The sequence below is a fragment of the Macrobrachium nipponense genome, chromosome 23 (assembly GCF_015104395.2).
Source record: "Macrobrachium nipponense isolate FS-2020 chromosome 23, ASM1510439v2, whole genome shotgun sequence".
Lineage (NCBI taxonomy): Eukaryota > Metazoa > Arthropoda > Malacostraca > Decapoda > Palaemonidae > Macrobrachium > Macrobrachium nipponense.
Window position 1 is genome coordinate 10,702,058 of NC_061090.1, and position 25,746 is coordinate 10,727,803.

General features: G+C 38.9%; 2 protein-coding genes across 2 annotated transcripts in view; one reads left to right on the plus strand and one right to left on the minus strand.

Moving 5' to 3' along the window:
• The window catches only part of LOC135195697 (ATP-dependent helicase brm-like), a 34,104-nt gene extending 15,879 nt beyond the window's left edge, over window positions 1–18,225 (minus strand). Inside the window, exons 1-3 of the mRNA XM_064222100.1 lie at window positions 17,919–18,225; window positions 13,438–13,655; window positions 12,645–12,854 (exon numbers count right to left, since the gene is read on the minus strand). Coding sequence (XP_064078170.1) covers window positions 12,645–12,854; window positions 13,438–13,655; window positions 17,919–18,210 — 720 coding nt within the window. The 5' untranslated portion in view covers window positions 18,211–18,225. The remainder of the gene's footprint in view (window positions 1–12,644; window positions 12,855–13,437; window positions 13,656–17,918) is intronic.
• The window catches only part of LOC135198613 (transcription activator BRG1-like), a 264,106-nt gene that overhangs the window by 135,588 nt on the left and 102,772 nt on the right, over window positions 1–25,746 (plus strand).

Genomic DNA, 25,746 nt, shown 5'->3' on the forward strand with positions numbered 1-25,746 from the left:
GGAGATCCATCGGAGAAAAGCTCAGGGCTTGAATTCAAAGTTGGAGCCTTCCAACTCCTCTTTAAGGGGCGTGACAGTTCATCAGAGCTCCAGCCCCTTACATTAGGTGAAGAATCTGACGAAGAAAAATACCAAATTTGTAACTAATTTGTATTTTTCATAACTAACAAACCTGAGGTCTTAACATTAGGATTTACTAGCGCCAAGCTGGAAACCGGTAGAATTAAAATTACATTGTTGGAGATCCAGGGGACTAATGGCATCTATACAGGTCACGGGGCATGTATACCCAGAATGCCCACGGCTACCTGTGACCCACCAGTTATATTTCTAACCCAGTTTAGACTGCTAGAGGGGTGGTTCAAGGTGGGCCTTTAACTGTTAAGACCTCAGGTTTGTTAGTTATGAAAAATACAAATTAGTTACAAATTTGGTATTTGTTCATATACGAAACAAACCTTCGGTCTTAACATTAGGATAGACTTACTATTGGAGGGAGGTAAATCTCTACAACTGACTGGGAGTTTGCCACGTGGGAGGTAGTTTGGCAGCAAACGTGCGGTTGCCAGCAGAAACCTCTCAGTCTCTCCCTACGAGAGGGATGACGTCACAACATACGTCACACTCCGATATGGCAGGCGTGATGACGTCACAGACCGATTCTCGGCCTATTTCACTGCACCCAGACGCTAATACGCCTTCTGACCCGTCAATGCAAACTGTAATGCAGAAATTACAGGATATAGAGAAGAGAATGAATAAGAGAGACAAAAAGAAAAAGTGTGATTCGCCTTCTTCCTCTAGTTCGGCGTCATCGCTAAGTCCGATAATGTCACGGCGAGCGCCAGTCAAGCATCTCTCCTCATTAGCAGGATATTTGCCCAAACATTGGCACTTACGTTTGTCAGGTACGCAATCGCCTTGGAACCTGACTGTAGTAATCTAACGAACAATGGTTCATCCACTACTTTTCTTGTTGCTTCCGAGGATGCAATCTTCGCCACTGCTGTTGACCAAAGGTCTAACCAAGAAGCAGCCTGAAAGACAGAAGAAGCTGTTGCTTCTAACGTAGCAGCCTCTTGGTACGTCATCGAAGGGCACTCCATTTTAACCTGATCCAAGGTTAATCCAGGCCTTAACCTTACAACATTAGGGTTCATTTGTCAAGACAGCAAAGGGACCTTCGGTGTCGTATAATATTTCCTTTGCTTTATCATTGGAGGGGGAATAAATTTAAATGATCTATTAGATCTTAAGGAATTATCCCTCCCTACAATCTTTGCGTTTACGTGTTGCAAGACCGATTCCGCATGACTCGAACAAGGCAATTCATACGACACCTTGGTATCCCTCTTTAGTCCAAATGCCATGTCAATTCCAGGCGGAAGCATACTGGCCGGTGTTTCTGTCTTCTCCGAAATGTTATTGAATTGACGAATCAAATCAATAACCTCTGCTACGAGGCCAAGAAACTCTTGGTTTTCTCCTTCCTCCGGCTCTAGTGTACCATTCTCCGTCACAAGGGATGTTGCCTCGCCTCTATCTTCTGACAGACGGCCCGGAATTCCACGGCCGCCTGCCCCTACGGCCGCGGTCTCTTTGATCTTTGCTGGCCGCTGTTGGCTCGATCCCGGATAGTCAGCAGTGGGAACGAAGAACGTCTCACTCTTTCTCTGCTCACGGATCTAGAGCGAGAATCTCGTCTAGATCTCCAAGATGAAGGCTCCTTAAGACAGATATAAGTTCGTCTCTATTAGTATTGGCATCGTTTTCGAGCGTCGGCGAGCCCGGCCTCGACCTTCTATCCAGACGGACACTGCCTTCCACGAACGTATCCGCCGAGGTTGCCAACTCTCTATTTTTCGTACTTTTAATAGGAGCCTTATCGTCCTTCGTACGTATTTTGAACGGCCTTACGGGCAAAACTGGGACCTGCATTCCATCCTCTGATGCACCTTTCGCCGCCAACGTCGATTTTACCAGAGGTATCGTAGTTTTTGCGATCCGAACTGGCAACTCCGCCTCGGCCGCTAGCCCGCCGGCCGTCACCTCTCTCGCTTGTTCGGATTCTTGCGAACGGCTTCGTCTGCTAACCTTGTGCTTAATAGCCACTGACTTCCCGACCTTCCTGCTGACTTGGAAATGACAGTCTTGGTCCGAAGATGAGGAAGAATTGATTCTTCTCCTCTAAGCCCGAGGATCCGCCAGGAACTCCCGAATCCTCCTCCAACGCTTGACTGGCGCTCGCCGTGACGTTATCGGACGTAGCGATGACGCCAAACTAGAGGAAGAAGACGAAGAAGGCGAATCACACTTTTTCTTTTTGTTTCTCTTATTCATTCTCTTCTCTATATCCTGTAATTTCTGCATTACAGTTTGCATTGACGGTCAGAAGGCGTATTAGCGTCTGGGTGCAGTGAAATAGGCCCGAGAATCAGTCTGTGACGTCAATCAAATGCCTGCCATATCGGAGTGTGACGTATGTTGTGACGTCATCCCTCTCGTAGGGAGAGACTGAGAGGTTTCTGCTGGCAACCGCACGTTTGCTGCCAAACTACCTCCCACGTTCTGCATCGCTGTAAACACTGAGTGTGATGGTGAAGCCGCGGCATTAATTCCCATAAATTGCAAGCCCGGGGGATGAGGAACATTCAGCGCTGCCGGACCCTGCTGGAACCGTGACGTCATATAATGCGTAAGCAGACCATCCAAGGTTGGTACGCCTGGTAGGCCTAGCGCTGACCACGTACCATCTAACCTATGCGCTTGAGGAGCAGGAGCCTGGAACAAAGATGGCGGATCTCCCCCTCTACTTGCTGGGAACAAAGGAGAGTGCATATTATTCATAAGATTACCCAAGGCCCCTCCTGACGTTTCCGATACTGAACCGCTAGGAGAAACCGAAGGGGTATGAGACAAATCAAAAGCAGGTGGAGAAACATATGGAGCAGCCTGGTTTATTGCCGATACAAAAGAAGCCGGTAAGGTTTGGTCATCCAAAGATGGCGTCACCACCTTCCTTTTGTATTGGCTTTTCCCATAGAACTTCTTCCACTGTTCCACCCAACCAACAGGCGACAAACAGAACACGGATTAGTAACCGTACATACGTTTTCCCTGCACCTACTACACGTTGGATGAGGATCCGTCGACACCGAAGTTTAGGAAAAACCTAGAACATGGAAAGCCACTGACTCCTGGCATTTCCTTTGTCTCCTCTTCGAAACGGTAGACGATCCCAATGTTGAGGCAAAATTCTCCATCATACCACGTATACACTCTTACCACACACTGATCACACTTGGAGAAAGAAAAGGTAATAGGAATGAAAAATAAAAAATGAAATGGATAAAGAACGGGCAAACTGAAAAACCGGCTTTAAATCAGATAGACAGTAACACGTTTTATCTTAAAGTCGGTAGGAAAATAACTGGTGGGTCACAGGTAGCCGTGGGCATTCTGGGTATACATGCCCCGTGACCTGGTATAGATGCCATTAGTCCCTGGATCTCACAAGTGTAATTTTAATTCTACCGGTTTCCAGCTTGGCGCTAGTAAATCCTAATGTTAAGACCGAAGGTTTGTTTTGTATATGAACAAACACTTTTTCAGGATGCTTTTTCGATAGCGATCCTTGGCAGTTCGGGTCGTCACAGAATCTGCCGAGGGGACGCCTGATTGGTGGGGATTCTCCATAACCTCCGTAAAGCTTTTGACATTCCTTCTCCTCTGGGCCTGTGAGCTTGGAAGAGGTCTAGGCCTGGGAGCGAGATGAAGCCGATCAGACGCACCCTCCACTGCACTAGGGACACTTAAATCACTATCACTGTGCTTACCTTGTAACGTCAGCATTTTACGTTCCATCCTTTGTAGTGCAGCTTTTAAGATCTGCAATTTCCGTTGCTGGATTTGCAGTCTTAGTACTAGAGGAAGAAGATACAAGTTTAGGGTTAGGTGTTAATTTAATAGGTTCGTTAGAGCGAGACCTACTTACGCTTCTGGAGGAAGCCTTCCTAGCCCTATCCATATCTAATTTCCTTAAATAGGAATTTAAATTCTTCCATTCTTCCTCATTCAAACCTACACATTCATCACAGGTGTTAGAAATAGAACATTCATTCATTGTACACCCCTTACAAAATGTGTGAGGATCTACCGAAGCTTTCGGTAGCCTCACCATGCATCCCTCATTTACACACTGTCTTCTAACCGCAAAGCTAGAATCTGACATTCTGAGAAATATCCAAAAACCAAGTCCAAATAATAGTCCACGAAAGAGTATGCCAAACCAAAGATCCAATACGTCACCAAAATAACCGGCTTAGAAGATCAATAGCGATGAAAAAACACGAAAATCAAATCAGGAGTAACAACAACAATGTTGCTGTCACGGCCGATAGAGAAAATGTCTTAGAAAACGGGAATGATTCCTATTCCCGCCACCAGCGGCGGGGCGGTAGATCACCTGACCTACCTGTAGAGTGAGCCGCGAAATTCGAATTTCTATCGGGGACGACGGAGTCTATAGCTAAGTATATATCTGACAGGTAAGTTGAATGCATAAAAATCCAAATTGAAAATACAGTGGGCCCCTCATATTCACTGGGGATTTGTACCAAACACAACCCTCCCCAATACTATTTAAAATTCGCAAATACTTAGAACCCACTCTAAAAACGCTTATAACTGTCTATCTTGACAGTTCAAACACCAAATGTATACCTTAAATAACATGCTACATCAAATATATCTTAAATTATTATCCTACTACTGTATTCAAAGCCATCTTAAACATTAGTATCTAAAGAGAGAGAGAGAGAGAGAGAGAGAGAGAGAGAGAGAGAGAGAGAAGAGAGAGAGAGAGAGAGAGAGAGAGAGAGAGACTTTACTAGCAACTGACAACAACAAAAATGTATGTTTAGTTTTCGTCTTCCAAAGATGTATTACCTTTACCAGCATTTATAAAACGCTGAACACACACAAACAGCATGTATATATGTGTTCATACCAATTGGTTATAGAGACTCAAATTAGCAGTAGGTATACTGTAGTACCTCGTACTTCAAACTTAATCCATTCCAGAAGGCTACTCGAAGTACGATTGTTCGAAATATAAAACAAATATCCCCATAAGAAATAAAGGGAATCAGGATAATTCGTTCCAGCCAACCCAAAAAGTCCACTTTTTACAAATTTTTCTATTATTAATGTGTTCAAAAGTTAAATTAAGAGTGTAAAGTAATAAAACAGTACGTTATGTGAAGTAAAATTGTCTACATTTTATTTTTTCTATGTATGATTAACAAACTGTTTGGTAAAAATGGCACCAGCCGGCTGGGGAATGGAGGGAGGAGAGACGGGAACCATTTGAGCAACCTGAATTGGTTGCAGTATGCAAAGGTTGATAACAAAAATCGATAGAGAGAGAGAGAGAGTGTGTGTGTGTGTGTGTGTGTGTGTGTGTGTGTGTGTGTGTGTGTGTGTGTGTGGTGAGAGAGAGAGAGAGAGAAGAGAGAGAGAGAGAGAGAGAGAGAGAGAGAGAGAGAGAGAGATCAGTGTGTTTACACTTGGATCTTAATTCACAAAAGAGATTAATTATGCCACAATACACCAACTTACTGTTGGCAAACAGCAGACTTTTAAAACAAACATGAGGATTTTACAAACAAGTAATAAGTCAAGAATGCAAGAAAATGAAAGAGATAAAATAACTTTTCACAAGGAAGCCGCTTAAACAAACAATTGAAGGCACGCAGAAGTTGAAAGTGGCGCCAGTTTGTTTATTACAGAGCTTAGTTACTTTTAAAGTAGTAAAAAAATCGTAAAAAGCAATTGTGACTAGATTGGTATTTTACCATAACAAAAATGAAAGTGATATGGACAGATTGAGGGTAAGTGAAAGAAATGGGTGAAGAATCATCCCAGATAAGCTGATAAGTCAATGGAAAGCAGAGCTGTTCTCTCTCTCTCTCTCTCTCTCTCTCTCTCTTCTCTCTCTCTCTCGTAGTAGCCATCTTGCTTGGTGAGACGTACCCGCGTGAAGTCACAATAATCAACAGATATCACAAGTTTAACATACGACTAGAATTTGAGAAATATCTAGAAGTGTTCGTGAACTATCGGTGATAAGATTAGTGTGAAAATAGTAGGATAAAGCGTCTTCTAAGTTAGTTATCAAGTGTAATACTATAAAAATCAGAACAATGATGGCAGTAAGTTCCAACTGCGGGAAAAGGTGGCGTAATTTGGCGTGTCTAGCAGATTCGCAATAACGATGAGGTAGCAGGAAGGGAACTGGCATTTCTCATCTATGAAATCAGCAACAGTCCTAACCAAAAAGATACAAAAGCATTCATAGATATATTAGAAGGATATAATCCTTCAAACTGGAACAAATCTAATGAAAACATCTTGAAAATAATTGAAGAAGTTCCAAATAAAATCCAAGTGGTCAAGAGACTCTTAAAGAAAAATATACATAAACCAACATATTCCGACAAAGAAAATGAATAAGGTGAATCTTGTGAATATACTAATTGATGCATTAGGAAAAAGAATGCCAAAAGCATGCAAACTGTGTAAGGTTTGGTATAGCATAGTCAATCCACAAAACCTAATCAGAAAATGTGCTGCATGCAACATTCCGACCCATCCACAGTGTGCTGAGGTAATACAAGATTTGAGAAAAGATACAAGAATTTTTTGTTCAACATGTCTATCATGGATAGACAATGTTATTAAATCAAGATTGAATGTACAAATAGTTGAGGATGAAGAAGAAGAGGAAGAGGAATGAAGAAGAAGAAAAAGAAGAAGAGGAAAACGGAAGAGAAGTAAACAAAAATTAAATGACAGAAAAAAAATAAGGAAAACAAAGAACAAGATAAAAGTATGGATGCAGAGATACTCATTGATACTACATATGAGGCAATAAAGCAGCATACCTACGAAGAAATAAATTACGATATGACAACAGAAAAGCAAATCCGAAGAGGCTCTACCCAGATCTATACAATGACGGGAAAGAGGAAAAAATAGACAAGAAAGACAAAATCTGCAACCTTTTGAAAAGAGGGAATTGCAGATTTGGAGAAAGATGTTACTACAAACATCCTAAGATATGTCAAAACTATGAAATATATGGTAAATGTGCATACTTAGATGGATATGGGGATGATTGCAGAGATCTGCATCCAAAAATATGTAAAAACCTAAAAGAAGGAAAAGGATGTAAGTTCGACAAAAAATGCAAATATATGCACCCTGTAGCCATGAATCATAATCAAATAAATAACCAACCAAGTAATAAAATCCAAAATAAGAAAGAAACAAATAAAGAGAGAAATCAAGAATATCAGGTAAAAGAGAAAAGCAAACCACCAATGAGATATGCAGAGGTGTCAGCAAAGAATTCAAAGCATCAGCTCCGAAATTCTACTCAAGAGATAATAACTGTATTTATTATGCAAGAGGATATTGCAGAAACGGAGAAAATTGCAGATTCAGACACAAAATGAATAATTATGATGAAGGAAGATCAAATATTATGGAAAAGTTGGATTTTTTAATGTCAGAATTTCTGGAAATGAAAAAAAGAACAACATACCAGAACAGGAAAGAGACATGGGAAAATCCTTATTACTATCAGTATTAAATGAAGGAGAAAACACGCAAACCATCATAGTGATGAATGCGCAGGGTTTAGTTACGAGTAACTCAAAAAGAAAAATAGAGTACTTAGAAGAAAACTAAACCCAAAATGAAAGAAAGAAAATAGATATATGAATATAAGTGAAACCTGGTATTCCCAAGAGACTGTGGAATGATGATCAAATAAAAGGGTTCCAAACTTATAGATCAGATAGAAAAAATAGGAATCAAGGGGAACCGCAATATATGGGAAAGACAAAAAACAAGGAAAAATATATGAGAAATATAGTAACTCAGAATGTGAACTAATAGCGGTAGAATTTGAATCTGAAAAATTGATGAACATAGTAATATATAGACCTCCTAATACTAAAGAGTTTGACTTAATAATTGAAAAATTGGATGATATATGTAGAAATCACAAGGACTGGACTATTCTCCTATCTGGTGACTTCAACTTTCCTTTCGTAGAATGGAAAGAACGAATAGGAGATTGTGGTTGTACTTATACATATAAAAAAGAGAGTAATAGTAGTGCAGAAGATAAGAGGCAATTTGAAAAGCTATTAGATATGCTACTAGAATACAACATTCAACAAATAAATCACCTGCCAACAAGAAAGGAAAATACTTTAGACTAGTATTTGTGAACGAGATGAAATTATGTTAAAGAAATAATAGTTTATAATGCGAGTATTTCAGACCATAATGTCATAGAATTAACAGTTCATTCCAAAGCAAGTGAAAATAGAGATAAGCAAGAAATGAAAAAGTGGGAAGGATATGGAAAATACAACTTCTACAGTAAAAATATAAAATGGTCAGAAATTAATGAAGAATTAAACAAAGATTGGGATAACATTTTCGTAAGTGATGACATAAGGGTAAATACGGAGATATTATATAAAAATATTGGAGATAATAGTGGAAAAATATATACCGAAGAAGAAAAGTAAACATCATTCATGCATACAAGAGACAGAAGAATCTTGTTCCAGAAAATCAGAAAGTGGAAAAAAGGTCTTGCAAAAGAAGAATGCATGGAAAGTTATAGAACTAAAAAGTAAGATAGAAAATGCAGAAAAAAAGATTATACAATCAAAAGAAAATGAAAAACGGGACTTGGAAGAAAAAACCCTATTAAATATCAAGCAAAACCCCAAAATATTATACTCATATGCGAAGAAGATGAATAAAAGAAGAATAGAAATATGGCCCTCTGAGAATTGAAGGGAGATTAACGAATGAAAAAAGGAAATTTGCAACATACTGGCAGAACGATATAAGAGAGAATTCACCCCTAGAATAGATAATGAAGATAATGATATAGAAGTAAGGGATGAAAATAGTGAATATTTAGCTGACATAGATATTAATGAAGCTGATATTGTGCAGGCTATTAATGAAATTAAAAATGGAGCTGCTGCAGGGCCTGATGGAATTCCTGCTATTTTGTTAAAGAAAGTAGTTCATTCTATCGCAAAGCCACTTGCAATATTATTAAGACAAAGTGTAGATACAGGCAAGATATATGATGAGCACAAATTAGCGTATATTACCCCTACTTTCAAAAGTGGATCAAGACTAGAGGCAAGTAATTATAGGCCTGTGAGTCTAACATCACATATAATGAAAGTGTATGAAAGGGTAATGAAGAAAAATATTATGAAACATTTAATAAAAAATAATTTGTTTAATAAAGGACAACATGGTTTCGTACCCGGAAAAAGTACACAAACCCAACTGTTAGTCCACCGTGAAAACATATTCAAAAATATGAAAAGCGGAAATGAAACAGATGTGGTTTATTTAGACTTTGCAAAAGCTTTTGATAAAGTAGACCATAATATATTAGCGAAGAAAATTAGAAAACACAATATCGTGGATAAAGTAGGAAGATGGTTAAAAGAATTTTTACACAACAGAAAACAGATAGTTATTGCAAACGACGAGAAATCGGATGAAGCCAAGGTAATATCCGGTGTGCCGCAAGGTACGGTGTTAGCTGCAATACTGTTTGTTATTATGATTGAAGACATAGACAATAATGTTAAGGATTCGGTAGTGAGTAGTTCGCAGATGACACAAGAATAAGTAGAGAAATTACTTGTGATGAAGATAGGAACGCTCTACAAAGAGACCTTAACAAAGTATATGATTGGGCAGAGGTAAATAGGAATGGTATTTAACTCTGATAAATTTGAATCAATAAATTATGGAGACAGAGAAAGAAAGCTATATGCATATAAGGGACCTAATAATGAGACCATCACAAATAAGGAAGCAGTTAAAGACCTTGGTGTGATGATGAATAGGAACATGTTATGCAATGATCAAATAGCAACTCTGTTGGCAAAATGTAAAGCAAAAATGGGAATGTTGTTACGGCACTTCAAAACAAGAAAAGCTGAACACATGATTATGCTTTATAAAACATATGTTCGTAGTCCACTTGAATATTGCAATATGATATGGTACCCACACTATCAAAAGGATATTGCACAAATAGAGAGTGTACAAAGGTCCTTTACAGCTAGAATAGAAGAAGTTAAGGACCTAGACTACTGGGAAAGACTACAATTCTTAAAATTATATAGTCTGGAAAGGAGAAGAGAACGCTACATGATAATTCAGGCATGGAAACAGATAGAAGGAATAGCAGAAAATATCATGGAACTAAAAATATCAGAAAGAGCAAGCAGAGGTAGATTAATAGTGCCCAAAAATATACCAGGAAAATAAGGAAAGCACACAGGACATTAATCCACTACGCACCAGCATCGATAATGCAGCGTCTATTCAATGCGTTGCCAGCTCATCTGAGGAATATATCAGGAGTGAGCGTAGATGTGTTTAAGAATAAGCTCGACAAATATCTAAACTGCATCCCAGACCATCCAAGATTGGAAGATGCAAAATATACCGGAAGATGTACTAGCAACTCTCTGGTAGACATTAGAGGTGCCTCACACTGAGGGACCTGGGGCAACCCGAACAAGATGTAAGGTCTGTAAGGTAAGGTAAGGTCTCTCTCTCTCTCTCTCTCTCTCTCTCTCTCTCTCTCTCTCAGTGCACCAAACACTGACTCGAGAAAGCATTTTTTTTCTTTTCTTACTCTATTGCATTTGTTTTCATGTTTTATCATCATGTTAAATTTATTGTGACATTTTATTTTTCATGTGAATTTATATTGCTTTTATGTACATACTATAGTAAATATTTTACTGTCTCTTCTCTCCTCCACAATACCACGACGCACAATAACTTGAAAGCATTCATTCATTATTTCTCAAAAATATAAACCCTTCCTCACTCTACCTCAAGTTAGCTATGTATCACTGCAATGACGAATAATTTTGATAATCATTTGTGCTAAATTTTATTGTGAAAAGCTTTGTTCTTTCATTTACTGTTTTGTTAATATTGTTCAACTAGACCGTCTCACTCGGCGCAACGAACACTGGCTCAATTAAGACTTTTTCCTGTATTGCATTTGATTGTTTTCATATTTTACCATTATGTTAAATTTAGTGTGAAATAACATTTTATTTTCTATGTAAATTGATACTGCTTTTACGTGCATATTATAGTAAAAATTTCACTATTCTCTTCTCTCCTCAACAATGCCACGATGCACAATAACTTAAAATCATTCATTCATTATTACTCAAAAATATAAATGCTCCCTCACTCTACCTCAAGTTAGCTATGACGAATAATTTTTTAATCATTTGTGCTAAATTTTGTGAAAAGCTTTGTTCTTTCATTTACTGTTTCGCTGAAAGAGAGAGAGAGAGAGAGAGAGAGAGAGAGAGAGAGAGAGAGAGAGAGAGAGAGAGAGAGAGAGAGAGAGAGAGAGAGAGAGAGAGAGAGAGAGAGATATTTTTTAGTATATCCTTTCACCTCCAAGATGGCAATACTTGGACCCACTAAGTTGGGATGATTATTAGCCCGTTTCTTTCGCTTTCATTTGATTGTCCTAATCACTTCTTTTTGTTACGGTAAAATATTATCTAGTGACAAATGCTTTTTATGATTTTTTACCACTGTAAAAGTAACTCGGCTCCATAATAAACCCACTGGCAGTGTGTTCAGCTTCTGCATGCCTTCAATTGATTGCTTGAACAGCTTCCTTGTGAAAAATTATTTAATCTCTCTTTCCTTTTCTTGCATTCTTAACTTATTACTTATTTGTTTGCAAAATCCTCATGTTTATTTTAAATTCTGCCGTTTGCCAACAGTAAATTGATGTATTGTGGAATAAATTATTAATCTCTTTCATGCACTTAAGATCCAAGTGTAAACACATCAACAATCATACATGCTGATTTCTCTCTCTCTCACACAGGCCAATAGGACACACTATCGATTCCTTTGAATATCCTTTTAAAATATGAATAAAATTGATTTTGTTATCAACCTTTGCCTACCGCAACTGTTTCAGTTTCCTCAGAGGGTTCCAGTCTATCCTCCCTCCAACCCCCTGCCAGCCATGCACCATTTTCACCAAACAGTTTGCAAATTGTACACGGAAACAAAATTTGTTTGAAAATTTTACTTCATATAACGTACTGTTTTATTACTTTACACTTTTAATCTATCTTTTGAACACAATAATAACTGAAAACATTTGAAAAGGGGGACTTTCTGGGTTGGCAGGAACAAATGATCCTGATTCCCTCTATTTCTTATGGGGATATTTATTTCATATTTCGAATTAATCGTATTTCGAACAACCTTCTGGAACGGATTAAGTTCGCAGTCTGAGGTACTACTGTGTATACAAATGTCCTATTAAAATTGTATTTTTAGCTATAGGGGACAAAAAACGAAGTCCCAAAAAATTTTCTTTCACTCCAAAATTCAATCTAAACACTACTCAAAATAATGCATCCCCTACCATGATTCTTATTATTCTCAAAATCCCAGAAAGCACCAACCACTTAATTTCCACTTGGAAAAGTTATTTGACTAGAAACTAAAGTTCAACATACCTGAACAGTTGGTGCCCACTTTTCAAATTCCAAAGCCCAATTAGATATGGTAGAAAGTGGTACAATGATGAGGTAAGGCCCATTATTCTTCTTATTCTCTATCAGGTACGTAATGAGACCAATAGTCTGAATTGTCTTACCCAGACCCATTTCATCAGCTAAAATACCATTGAGGTTGTTGTTATAAAGAGACACCAACCATTCCAAGCCCTGAAAGAGACATGACATCAATTATCAAATTGTACTTATTTCAACCTCAACAAGTTTTCCACCATTGCTAATCTTTAATCTTAATGGTGTGACAAAAAGTGACCCAGAATTAGTATCAATGATATGGGTAGGCATTCATGAAGACTCGAGTCATCTGGGATGACAGTAGAACAAACAGATGGATATTTAAAGGAAAACAGGAATGAAGCTGAGGCAATGGTATACTTCAAAGAACCACTGTACCAACAATAAGTCTCCTTACATGAAATAACCTCTTTAGGAGAATGAGAAAAAAAAAAATTAAAAATCCAAGTCTTAAAGCTTCTTTTTCTAAAGAATAACAGAAAAAAGTAACTTTTTGCTTACACAACCATTCATAAAATAAAAATATTCTTAAAACTCATGAATTTTCTATGGAATAAAAACACTGAATAACTCAAAAGAATGACAAAATGAATTAGATATTAAGCGCCCACTGCTCCACTGAATGGTCTTGTCTTTATAGAAAAAAAAATTCTAAACTTGGAAACAGTACAGATACCTTAATTCAAAAATTAACTCAACAACTAGTAAATGCACATACCTTAACCTGGTATTCTTTCAGAGAACCATTGACCATAATCTTTGCCTGCTCTGTTACAGTTTCCTTGATAGTATGGGCAATGGAGTAATAATTTTTTTCTCCAGTTACATCTTTGTACTCATCATCTTCAACCTTCGCCTTCTTGAGGACCTCCTTGGGATTCTTCTCTGCTGCATCCAACTTATTCTCAGTCGATGCTGGAGAGGCGCTTTCCTCCTCTGAAAGGACTATCATGTCTTTAGAAACAGTTTCTCCATCATGTGGCAATATAAATTCCATAAACCATAAACTCATATTAGATTATCCAGTAATGTATCACCAGTAGAATTACTTTAAACAAATCTTTCACGAGTAGTATATCTACTGAAATAATTTAAACATAGCATTCTCTATTCCTTACATGATATACAAAACCACGGCTGATGAATTGAAGGATAAGCACCCAGAGCTGATACATTCAAGGGTAGTAGTACAAGTTCAGTTTGTGGCATGATTTCTAAAGCCGCATTCGCTAAACACATTTTACTGCGTTTCTTTACCTTACATCCACATTTAAAGCACAAGTCAAAGAACTAGTGATTTCGGTACACGACATATTTCTCTAATCTGACCCAGAATTTTGAATTTTTATTTTTGCAGTAAACTTTGTGCAGTGCAAAAAATTCTATCTTGGTAGTAATTTTCAGTAATTTCTCTTAATTTTTATTTGTTCTGGGAACCTGACATAACCATTAGGTCAGGGATGTTATACCTTAACTTCTATTATTTTAGTAATAATAACAATTTCTCTGAAAACTCCAAATTTTAATAGTGAAGAAGAATCACCTTGCTCTAGATGTAATTCAACAGGTTGCTAATAAGTAATACTTGATTGTGAAGAAGAATGATCTTACTTTAGATATAACTTAACAGGCTGTTAATAAACAACTAAGCTCTACTTTTAACCAACCACTTTCAAAATATCCAGTAATACCTTAATCTTATGCAATTTGAGTTGTGCAAATTCACAATAGTAGGAACTTTTCATTGAAAGCTAATTATCATACACAAGTTTTTCACAGATCTGTGAGTGAATCCTCAAGAAACCCGTAAAAGTCTGTCTAATTCGTATGAAAATAACTTATCTTCATAACTTGAACAGAAGCTCGAAGCCACAGCTGTCAAATATGTCTATTTAGTATGACAAATGGGGGAGTGTTGTGGTTAGGATGTCAGTCTCTCTCTTCATAGTTAGCAGCAGTTAATTTTAAATTTATCTAATTTTACATTCACTGTCTAAGACCTGCAAATGCGCCATTCTAAATCATAGGCACATGAATAAGAGTTCTGAAAAGAAATTTTCAGAACAAAGACAAAGAGACAGAATAAAGAATTTCTTAAAAAAAAAGGAGGTCAAGAAGACTTCTAAAAACAGACTGGTTGGAGGGGGGGATGACAGAAATAGTATGTACGCAATCTTCACACACATTCCTATATTTTTACCAACCATTATTTCTTTTTTAAAGGGTAATGCATTAAACTAACTTTATAATGAAATTAAAGTACCTTTAATTTCATTTAAAAGTTAGCTTAATACTTAGGGAGCATGATTAGGGTCAAACTTAGCATTCTAAGTCTACAAATAAGCATTTATTAGCATTTATAGAGACTACGCCAAACTTACAAAAAAATTTGACATGCGCAACAGGGTCTGGAACCTAACCTCACATAAGATTGAGGTATTACTGTACGTTCATTGAAAATGAATGAGTGTTTGGTTACCTATAATGCCTCTTATCATTCCTATATTAGTCTGTTGGTATCCTACCAAAGTAGTTATACAGGCAGCCCCCTTTATCAATGGTATCAGTTACCCGCATTTCGGTTTTACGGCGCTTGTTCAATATATTCATAACTAGTTTTTTCCCTCCGTAGGGTTTATAGCATTGTTGTCTGGCTATTGGTGGCTTAGGCTACTAACATAACGAATATGCATCTCTTCCTTGGCTCTTTTAAAAAGTTATCCTTTACTTCGCTGTATCTAATAATCCTGAATGTAGTCTTATCTCACTATTGTAATACAAAATACACACAAACTGATCATGTTTTGGTTTGGAAAAACCTGCTGAGGGCGCAGGTTAGATTATTTCGCCGTATTTATTTCAGAGTAATTTTCTTGTTTCTATTTAGTGTAAATTAATCCCTAGAAATTCTGTTTATATGGGACAAGGTTTTTGTTATATGAAGTTTTTCAAGTTGAAATATGACATAAATATGTCTTGTTGTGAACTAAATTTAGTTATTTTTTTCTTAATAGATGGTGCCGTTGTCTGCTTATCGGTGGCTTAGCCTAGCGCTGAGAGACCCTCATGAAATACAAATAACAAATTTGCATCTTTTCCTTGGCTCTTTTAAAGTTATGCTTTACTTCGCTGCATCCAATAATATTGTAAATAGTCTCATATAACTATAGTATTATAAAATACAAACAAAGCGATCAATGTTTTGGTTTGGAAAAATCAGCTGAGAGTGGAGGCAAGATTATTTTGCCATATATAACACGATTCAGAGCGATTTTCTTGCTTTTACTTAGCGTAAATTAATCTCTAGAAACTCCATTTATATGGGACAAGGTTATGTTTCGTTCTGTGAATTGTTTTAAAGTTGAAATATGATTTACATACGTCTTGTTGTGAACTAGATTAAGTTATGTTTTTCGTTAATAGATGGTGTCGGGAGCATGTTTTTCGTGTAAAAAAATTAACAGATTCCATTCACTATTTTCATCCTATTTCATAATAATACAAGATTTACCAATTTATCTTTTATTGACGTTAAAATACCTGTAAAACGTGTTCTTCCATGTCCAGTATTTTTTATTAAAATTCTCTTTTCTCCACCATTTATCCGTTGCTGACGATAATTTATAGCCATTAGCAGTGTGCAAATGTTTTTTTCTCAGGTTCAGCTACAACTGCAGCTTAAATTTAGCAGTACTATATTTTCTTGCCAATATTTTCTCCATAGCAAATAAAGGTATAATGCAAAAATATTTAAGTCCTGTTCTTAATTAACATCACTTGTAACATAACTACAGTAATTTTTTACTTTCGTACGATGGTTGAAATGCAAGCAAAACATTGTAATTATCAGATTCGGTTTGGTTATTGCAGCAAAACAACTGTTATCGTTCAGCTGTTCATGGCTGTAGCATTTGAGTAACTATTATAAAGTTACTAACGATAAGTTTATCATTCTCTTTTGCTTTTTTAACTCATTTAACTACAAGATTATGATAAATAGAGAGATGGAGGAAACATTAGCAGCCTGAAAAAGGTGACTCTCTCACTCTCTCTCTCTCATACTAGGCCAAGATTTACCACTAAGTTCACTGAATCCGACAATTAAAATTTGTTGAGCTACCATGCAGAACATAGTAAATTATAAGGCAAATGAAATCCCACATTTTCATTATAGTTATTACCTATTAGGGTAAAATATCTGGCATCGTTAACAAGTTAAGGTGGATTGTGGTGCCCAAAGACTTTTGAATTTCAGTTAGCGACAATTTTCAGTTACTGTCAGGTCCCCAGGAACGGAACACGTCGGTAACCGGGGGCTGCCTGTATTGGACTTTTCCCCTTTTTGGAAGGAGGCGACATCATCACCTGTTCACTGCCCTAAAATAAATATTCTACATTGCACACCATGAGAGATTTTGGCTAGAACAGCCTCTCAGGAGAGGAATATTGTCTTAGCAAATTAACTTTTGGTGACTAATTTTCCATGTGAAATTTCTATACATAGACTTCCTCACTGCCTTGAGGGTAGTCAGTTTGTCATAATCCAGCAGCAAAGGTAAGACATAACATGAATGTTTCCCTTTATTCAACCACATTAGGTACTCCACTTCAATGGGTGGTGATGCAGTCCAATTTCACTATTATCAAAACCCAGACATAGTAAAATTCTGGTCTTTTTTCTATGTGATTGTTGTCAAAAGTACATAAGCTATAGATTAACATGGGAAAAAGAAGAAAAAGACCCAAACAAACTACACCAATGGCATTCAGCAAAACAAACACTCCTCTGCTCAGCAATTCTATGATAGAAGCAAACAAAAACTAAAAACTGAACCATTCACACCCCTTAACAACTACTCAAACTTCTATTGAATTTTTGTTACAATATGGTAGCCAAATATCCATTAGCCTATCCTTTTATTTCGAAACTCAAACTTCTATTGAATTTCAGATACAATATGGTGGCCAAATATCCATTTGCCTATCCTTTTATTTTGAGTCGGAAAAGAACTCTTATTTATACGTATTCAAGTATCCAACCACACAAATTCACACAAGCAATAGTTAGACTGTTTCTGAAATGCAACAAATAGCTCTATGCTACTATCTTACAAAAGAAAAGAAAGTAATGAACTCAGACAAGTTAATGGCAAAAAGTACTAATCTTTCTTTTCTAGTTAAATGACAAAAAGTACTAACCTTTCTTCTCTGTTTCCACCTCTTCATTCTCATCATCAGATGTTTCAGAATCATCTTCAGGTAATACTTCCCACCCAGGATTTGCTGTCAAGAAAGCCTCCAAGTTGCTAGCCAAAGGAGCAGCTTTTCCACTCACAATAGTTCCTGTAGCCGACTCCATTACAGGTATGTGACGTTCCTGAGGACCACCTTCTTCACTATTGTCAGCTTCCCGTGCTTTGCGTCTTTCCTCTCGCTGTTTGTGGGAAGAGGAAAAATATGATATTGTAATGATACAATTAAGTTTGTTCATACTTACCTGGCAGATATATATATAGCTGTATTTTCCGAATCCGACAGAAATTTAAACACTTACGACACACGCAGTGGGAGTCAGGTGGTTAGTACCCATTCCCGCCGCTGGGAGGCGGGTATCAGGAATCATTCCCATTTTCTATTCATAATTTTTATTTCCACTGTCTCCTGAGGGGAGGTGGGTGGGTACTTGATTATATATATCTGCCAGGTAAGTATGAACAAACTTAATTGTATCATTACAATATCATTTTGTTCATGAAACTTACCTGTCAGATATATATATAGCTGAATCCCACCTTTGGTGGTGGGAGTAGACAGAATAGAAGATTTTAGGAAACATATATATGCAGATAATTGATATCTTGATTCCTTACCTGTTAGCATAGCTGACTTCGTGGTTACTGCCGCGTAAGTCTGCTTGTGCTACTAGAGTTGCCAGCGAGGTAGAGACCTATATAGCTGGTGCACTCCAGATGATCTGTCAACAGGGGCGAGACCACGACGTGACTAGACCATATTGACCATACCATGAGGGCTAAGAAGTAAAATAAATATATATATATAAAAATATATATCACCACCTGACCCACCTAGCCAAAGTTAAGGTGTGTTAACTAAGGCTTAAGAGTTAAGAAGTCACCGTTGTCGGCGACTCAACTACTAATTAAGAGCTCTTCCTAACCATTTTCTACAGGATAGGATGAGTGGTACTTCTTGCCCCCAAGATTGTGTCTGCAGACACGTATGGCCCTAGCGAGCAGCAGATCTCATATGCCATCTTCACATCTCGCAGGGAGTGTGAATTGAACACAGAGTTGCTTCGCTAAAACATGGTACTCAGGATGTTGCTGAGTGCCATGCTCTGTTGAAATGCTTCCGAGGCCGCGCCCTCACCTCGTGAGCATTCAAATCAAAAGATTTCAAATCTTTGTAAAAACACAAAGAAAGGATGAGTTTTTTTTTTTTTTTTTTTTTTTTTTTTTTTGAAAGAACTCCTTAACAATAAAGCCAGGATGTTCTTCGATATGGGCAAGTCTGGTCTTTTCGGAACACTGCAGATTGCCGTACGACTTCGACTTTCTTGAGTTTTATGTAGATAAAACTTGAGAGACCTGACAGGGCACAGGACTCTCTCTGGCTCCTGCCCACTAACTTGTGCCATCCTTGCTTCCAAGCTCCTGGCCCAAGGACAAGACGGGTTTCCATTCTTAGGCCACAACGAAAAGCTTAGAGAGCACACCTCCTTGTGTTCTCTAAAGCCAAAACTTGTGACGATGGCTTAAATCTCACTAACCCTCTTTGGTCGTATCTAGGGGGTGGTTAGAAAAATGCCTTCCTGATCACATGCAAGAAGTTAACAGGTAGGAGATGTTCGAATGCTTTGACATCAAGAACTTCAGACTATGTCTAAGTTCCATATTGAAAGCTTCGATCTGGACATGCACAGTCAGTCCGTCTGTACTAACGTCAGGTGACCGACCAGTTGACCAGTCAGACGAATCAAGGACAGCAAGGCTGTACCCTGAAGACCATAAGGCACTATTCTTCGCTGAAGGATGAGTGTCTGGACTGCCTGGGCGATTCAAGCTAAGCAAACCTTGGGGGATGTATCAACGCAACCCAACGCCGTTAGCGAATCAACTCCTGAGCCACTCCTGACTCGAGCTTCTGGTGCCAGGAGAAAGGAGCGAGGAGCAAAAAGGCGATTCAGTCCCGAAGGAAGAATGCCTGACAGTCCAACCTGGTCTCATGTTAAACGATCATCGGGGGTGTATAAACGCAACCGACTTCGTCAACAAGAAATTCAGGGCTACTATATGTCTCCTGATCTCGCACGAGTGTCTGACTCAGAGAAAACAGGCGAGACAAAAAGTAGATGGTGAGCGAGTTTCGAGATTTCACAGAAACTCAAAAGATCGTGAAGGGCTTTGTTTGTTGTTTGACAGAAGCAAATCTCTGAGCCCAAAGGCCGTCAACAACATATTTGCGTATTCTTTAATAGTTGTGACTGCCAGCTTATCCCATTCTTCAAACGGAAAGGGAAGACGGCAATCTTATGCTGTCAACATCTCGATAGTCTGAACGTAGTCAGACTCAGAGCGGAGAGGTTATAGGTACCTTTCGTGTTAAAGGAGACCGACTCTCTCGGAAAAGGTCCTTGGAAGGACGTGACCTCTGTGAATCTAGGATCTTGAAGGCCAACATGGGGCGATTAGCGTCATTGTCGCTCCCTGTGATGATATAAATCATCTTATTACATTTCCTAAGCGATTGAAAAAGGGGAAAAGAGACTAAACATCCATCCCCGTTCAATATCATAGGATGGCGTTTAATGTTACCGCTCCCGGATCGAGAATAAGGGAGCAGAGAAGAAGAAGCCTCTTCGTCCTCAACCTAGCGAAGAGATGAATGAAAGGACGTCCCTAAAGTCTCCACAACTCTCAACATACTTCTAAAGAAAGATTCCACTCGGAAGTCAGTAGTTGCTGCCTTCGATCGAGACGATTCGTACGGACTTTTGCAATCCTGTAACGAACCTCTAGAGGATCGTTCCATTCTACGCCTGTTGTTATAAAAGGCTCTTTCTCGTAAACCCGAACCGGGACCGAGAGAAGATACTTCCTAAGATATGAGAGAGCTGTGGAAGATCAGAGTTGATATGGACCATGGTTCCAAAAACTCGTTTCGAGGACTGGAGGGACGACTGAAATGCTTCCACTTCTTTCAGATTATGATCCAGGACATCTGAATCCCTCTCCAGATGTCCGGCACCTTCTTTCTATCACCTCAAGAGATACTTAACGCACCGAGAGATGTTCAGAATCATTCCTAGATCTTTAATAAAATTTCAGTTTCCCGGTAGGAAAAACTGTAGAGGTCTGAATTGCAGTCTATTCAGGGAAACAAACTTCTTTAGGAAGGAAATGGTCCCCAGCAAGCTCATCCATTCCCTCACACAGTATGTTTACTTCCCTAATAAGGCTGCGCTTTGCCTAAGCAAGAGAGCATATAATAGTGCAATGTTGCGGTAGACTCGTAGTCCTATACCGTGCGGTAACGAGCACCGAAAGTAGTAAGATATCTCTGTAGAACATATTAAGGCCAAACGAATGCAATGTTTATTCATTCATGTAAGAAATCCCCTCAATCTTAGGCTAAAGTCCGTGATTGTAGGGCAGAGATACAGATAGTCAGTCAATCCCGCAGGAGAGAGAGAGACGTAACTGCCATCACAGAGATACGGTTAGTCAGTCAATCCCGCAGGAGAGAGAGACGTAACCTACCGCGCATGACAGCGAACGAGCTGGTACTGGCTCGTTTGGACAGATTGGACTGGAGGAGAGGACAGTGACAGCAGCAGCTTACGATCGTCCGTCATCGTCGTCTCTTAACTTTATGCCTGGGTTGCCAGCTACCCTATTCTACGAAGAAAAAGGTCCGTTATTTTTAGCATAAAGAGACTCTCAAGCTGGTATATTTAAGCGAAACAGAAAACGCTAAATATAAAGATGCGTTTGTGTCGTCAGAACACTACCATACAACGGTAAAAGATAAATCGGAAACTCCTGGAAGGCTGCAGGGAGTAACGATTAAATGTCCTTAAAATGGACAATAGACCTCTCGGTTGCCATCCGAAGAGGTAACTACAGCAAGCGTATATGACTTGAACCAACCAGAAATAAAATAACGCAAGGCAAAATATGAAATTATATCACAATAAAGTTTGTTCATACTTACCTGGCAGACATATATATAGCTGAATTCGGAAATACAGCTACATACATATCTGACAGGCAAGTTTCATGAACAAAACTTAGGAGAATCGAAGCAGTCAGCTCAAGCTTCTTATGTTATTGGACATAAGGGTTCATTGACGTAGTCTACAAGTCTATTTCTTGTACGAGTCTGCGAATGACGAATGAGAGCTCTTCCGAATCTTGTCAATAAGAGCTTATTCGCTTACGCAATATCAAGTTAATGAGATGTTTGTCAATGAGAACTAACCCATTTACGGGACAAAGAGATATTTTGTCAATGAGGGGATACCCACTTACTTGACAAAACGATAGTATATTGTCAATGGGGGAAAGTCACTGAATTGACAAAACGTAATCCAGGAAGTCGAGCATTTATTTTTCCGATTCCCGTCTCAAACGAGGAAGGGGCAAGAATCCTGTTAAGAGACTGGGCTTACGTCAGGTCGAACGACGATGTTCAATTCGGCAGCGTAGTCCCGACTAGGAACTAACAAAATCTATCATCTGAAAAGCCCTTTCAGATGGGCTAAAAAGCTGGCAAAATTATCCTGGGAAGAGGAAGAAACTCTCCAACCAGCTTCCTCTCCCGTATCACAACTAATGCCTGCTAAAGCTTAAAATTTATTGGCAGTATGGCAAAGGAAGTCCTGTCTTGCGCTTTCCTGAAGAGCGTACTTTTGATGAGTGCCTTTGCAAGAATCCTACTGAACGTTGCCGAGAGTCCTGACGTGCAGGACATCGAGCCTTTATAACCCGTAACTGCCTTATCGCAAAGTCTTGACTGCGGTAGTGGCAACTTAAATTTATTGGCAGAATGGCAAAGCTTGCGGTAGAGCAAACGAGATCTTCCCTTGAGCTTTCCTTAACTCCATCCACCTATGCGAAAAGCAATATTAATTGACAGAGACCTCTTGAATTCACGAAACCCGATGTCTTGCTGGGTTTCGAAGAAGAAGTTGTCTGTTCACTTTAAGCTTCCTCCGAAGCACTGCCTACTTCACATTTGCAGGTGAGGTAGAAGGTATCACCGAAGGTAGAGGTAAAAATTCTTTAAGCCCAAATCTGAAACAAGAGCTTGAAGAGTTCAACAGAAACGTTCAGCCAGGCGACACACCTGGCGTGCGCTGGTGCACGCTCGGCGTCCACTGGAGCGCGCTCGGCGTCCACTGGAGCGCGCTCGGCGTCCACTGGCGCACACGCTCGGCGTCCACTGGCGCGCGCTTGGCGTGCACCCGCGCGCCCCTGGCTTGGGCGTCCGCTCTCAAAAGCTTACTGCTACTATGACTTCTTTTACGTATTTCTCGGTGGAAAGACGGACACGAGTTCAGGCGACGTTCGCCTTCTTACTTCTCACTGAAACGCATAACGAGTCCATCCGAAAGCTCCAACCCCTGCGCGGGGAGGACGCTTCGGAGGACGAGAAGCAATCCTTCAGGATTCGTGCACGTGCACGCACTTAGGCAGTCTGGGGATTTTCATCAGAAACTGCCGAAGGCACGCCAGATCGGTGGGGGTTCCTCGTAACCCTCCTTCGGCTTTCGACATGCTCTCTCCCTGGTTCTGGGAGTCAAGCAGAGGTCCCGGCCTAGAGGCGAAACGAGGCCGATCTGACGCACCCTCCACTACACAAGGGGTATCACTGCACTTCACTTTTACTCTCTAAAGCAAGCACTTTCGATTCTAAGTTACGAATCGAAAGAGTATCAGAGAAAGGGCAATTTCTCTTACAGACACTGCTTAGGGCCCGAAGGCAACACTGCAGGGTTAGGAGTAACAATTACAGAAGTAGCACTTCACAGCAATGAAGGAGAGCGAGCACCTCTCGTAGACATATACATAGCCCGTAGGCCATACTACAGGGTTATGCAAAATAAAGTCTACAGGAAGGTTAGCAGGTTCACTACCCTGACTTTTGTTACTGATTAATTGCGTACATACGAATCATACGTCTTCCTTACGGAATTAGACATGTTTACTGATTAATTGCGTACATACGAATCATACGTCTTCCTTACGGAATAGACAAAGTCTCACACTCCTTACATGACAAATCTCAACAAAGAAGCAAGACCCATACCCCTCGTACATACCAAGTGCGAACCTACCGAAGCTTTCGGTAGCCACACCTATCTTTGCAGACAACCCCGTCTGAAACTAGCCTAACTAGATTCAGATATTTTATGCAAAAATGAATCAAATTCAAATCAATTTAAGATAGCGTATGCCTAGCCACAAATCCAAGTAAATAAATCAAAAGACAATTAGGATACTTAGCGGCAATGAAGTTCCAAAATCCTAAGACGGAGGTACTGAAAACAGGTGTTTTCAGCACCGGCGACAGAAAAATTATGAATAGAAAATGGGAATGATTCCTGATACCCGCCTCCCAGCGGCGGGAATGGGTACTAACCACCTGACTCCCACTGCGTGTGTCGTAAGTGTTTAAATTTCTGTCGGATTCGGAAAATACAGCTATATATATATCTGACAGGTAAGTTTCATGAACAAACTGTAGAATTATGCTGAATTTTAAGAGAAAATACACTGAAAAAAATTTAATGGTCCACATATATAAAAGAATCTTAATGCTTTGTGTGTTGGGTGTGGTGGGAAAGGCTGCTATACAAAACTACATAAAAGCACTTTTGTGAAAACACGACCCACTGTTCATACATGCTAAAAATATACCTGTGATACTATAAACAAAATTATACTACAGCATATATTAAAATATTTTAAAATAATCGTTACTGCAAAACCCTGTCTCAAATGGCTCAAAAGAGATATCCTCATACTCTTAACCTAAGTTGCCAAATCCATCTCTCAAACCATGATTCCTCATAATCACTAGTAATCTAAAATCTTGACTGTATGAATAACAATGGTTAATCTTGTATTGAATATAAAAAATATGTGACATACACAATAGCAATGGTTTACTCTGTATTAAGGGTACATAAAATCCTAGTAATGAGTAGTCCTGTAGAATGGAAGATAGATAATAAAATGGCAAATTTTTAACCAATTTGTATTTTTAGAATTTAGGCCAAAGGCCCAGCGCTGGGACCCATTAGGTCATTCAGCACTGAAATGGAAATTGACAGTACAAAGGTCTGAATAATATAACAGGACGGAAGTCTTGCAGTAGTACTATGAAACATTTGTTAGGACAAGGAGAAAATAAGATGGAAGAAAGGGAACATTAATGGAGGTACAGTAAAAAGGAATGAAAGGGGTTGCAGCTAGGGGCCAAAGGGACACTGCACAAAACCTTAATGAAGCAATGCCTACAGTGCACTGCATGAGGTGCACTAATGGTACTACCCTTGACACCCCCTTATTTGCATTCTTGGACTCACATATTGGCAGGTTTCTCTATGAGACCTATCTATTTATTATTCGAGGGAAATCCTCCTATTCGCGGTACTTTTCTATGAGAAATATCCACAAATTACTGTATTTTCAATCATTTACCTTCATTTTGCAACAAATTAGAAGTCTCTAGCACAATATTTTGATTTATGGTGACTTTTTGAAAAAACTTTTTCCTTACATCCGATTGTTGTAATGTTTGCACCGTTTTATATTGCCCGTTACATAATGTTTTATATATGAAAATGTGTGCAATTTCATGTAGAATACAACAACAAAAAACCCATGGTTGTAGCTTTTATCAGTTTTGAAATATTTTCATATAAATAGATAAATAGAAAAAATTCGACCTTCAGTCAACTTTAACTCGACCAAAATGGTCAAAAAACTGCAATTGTAAG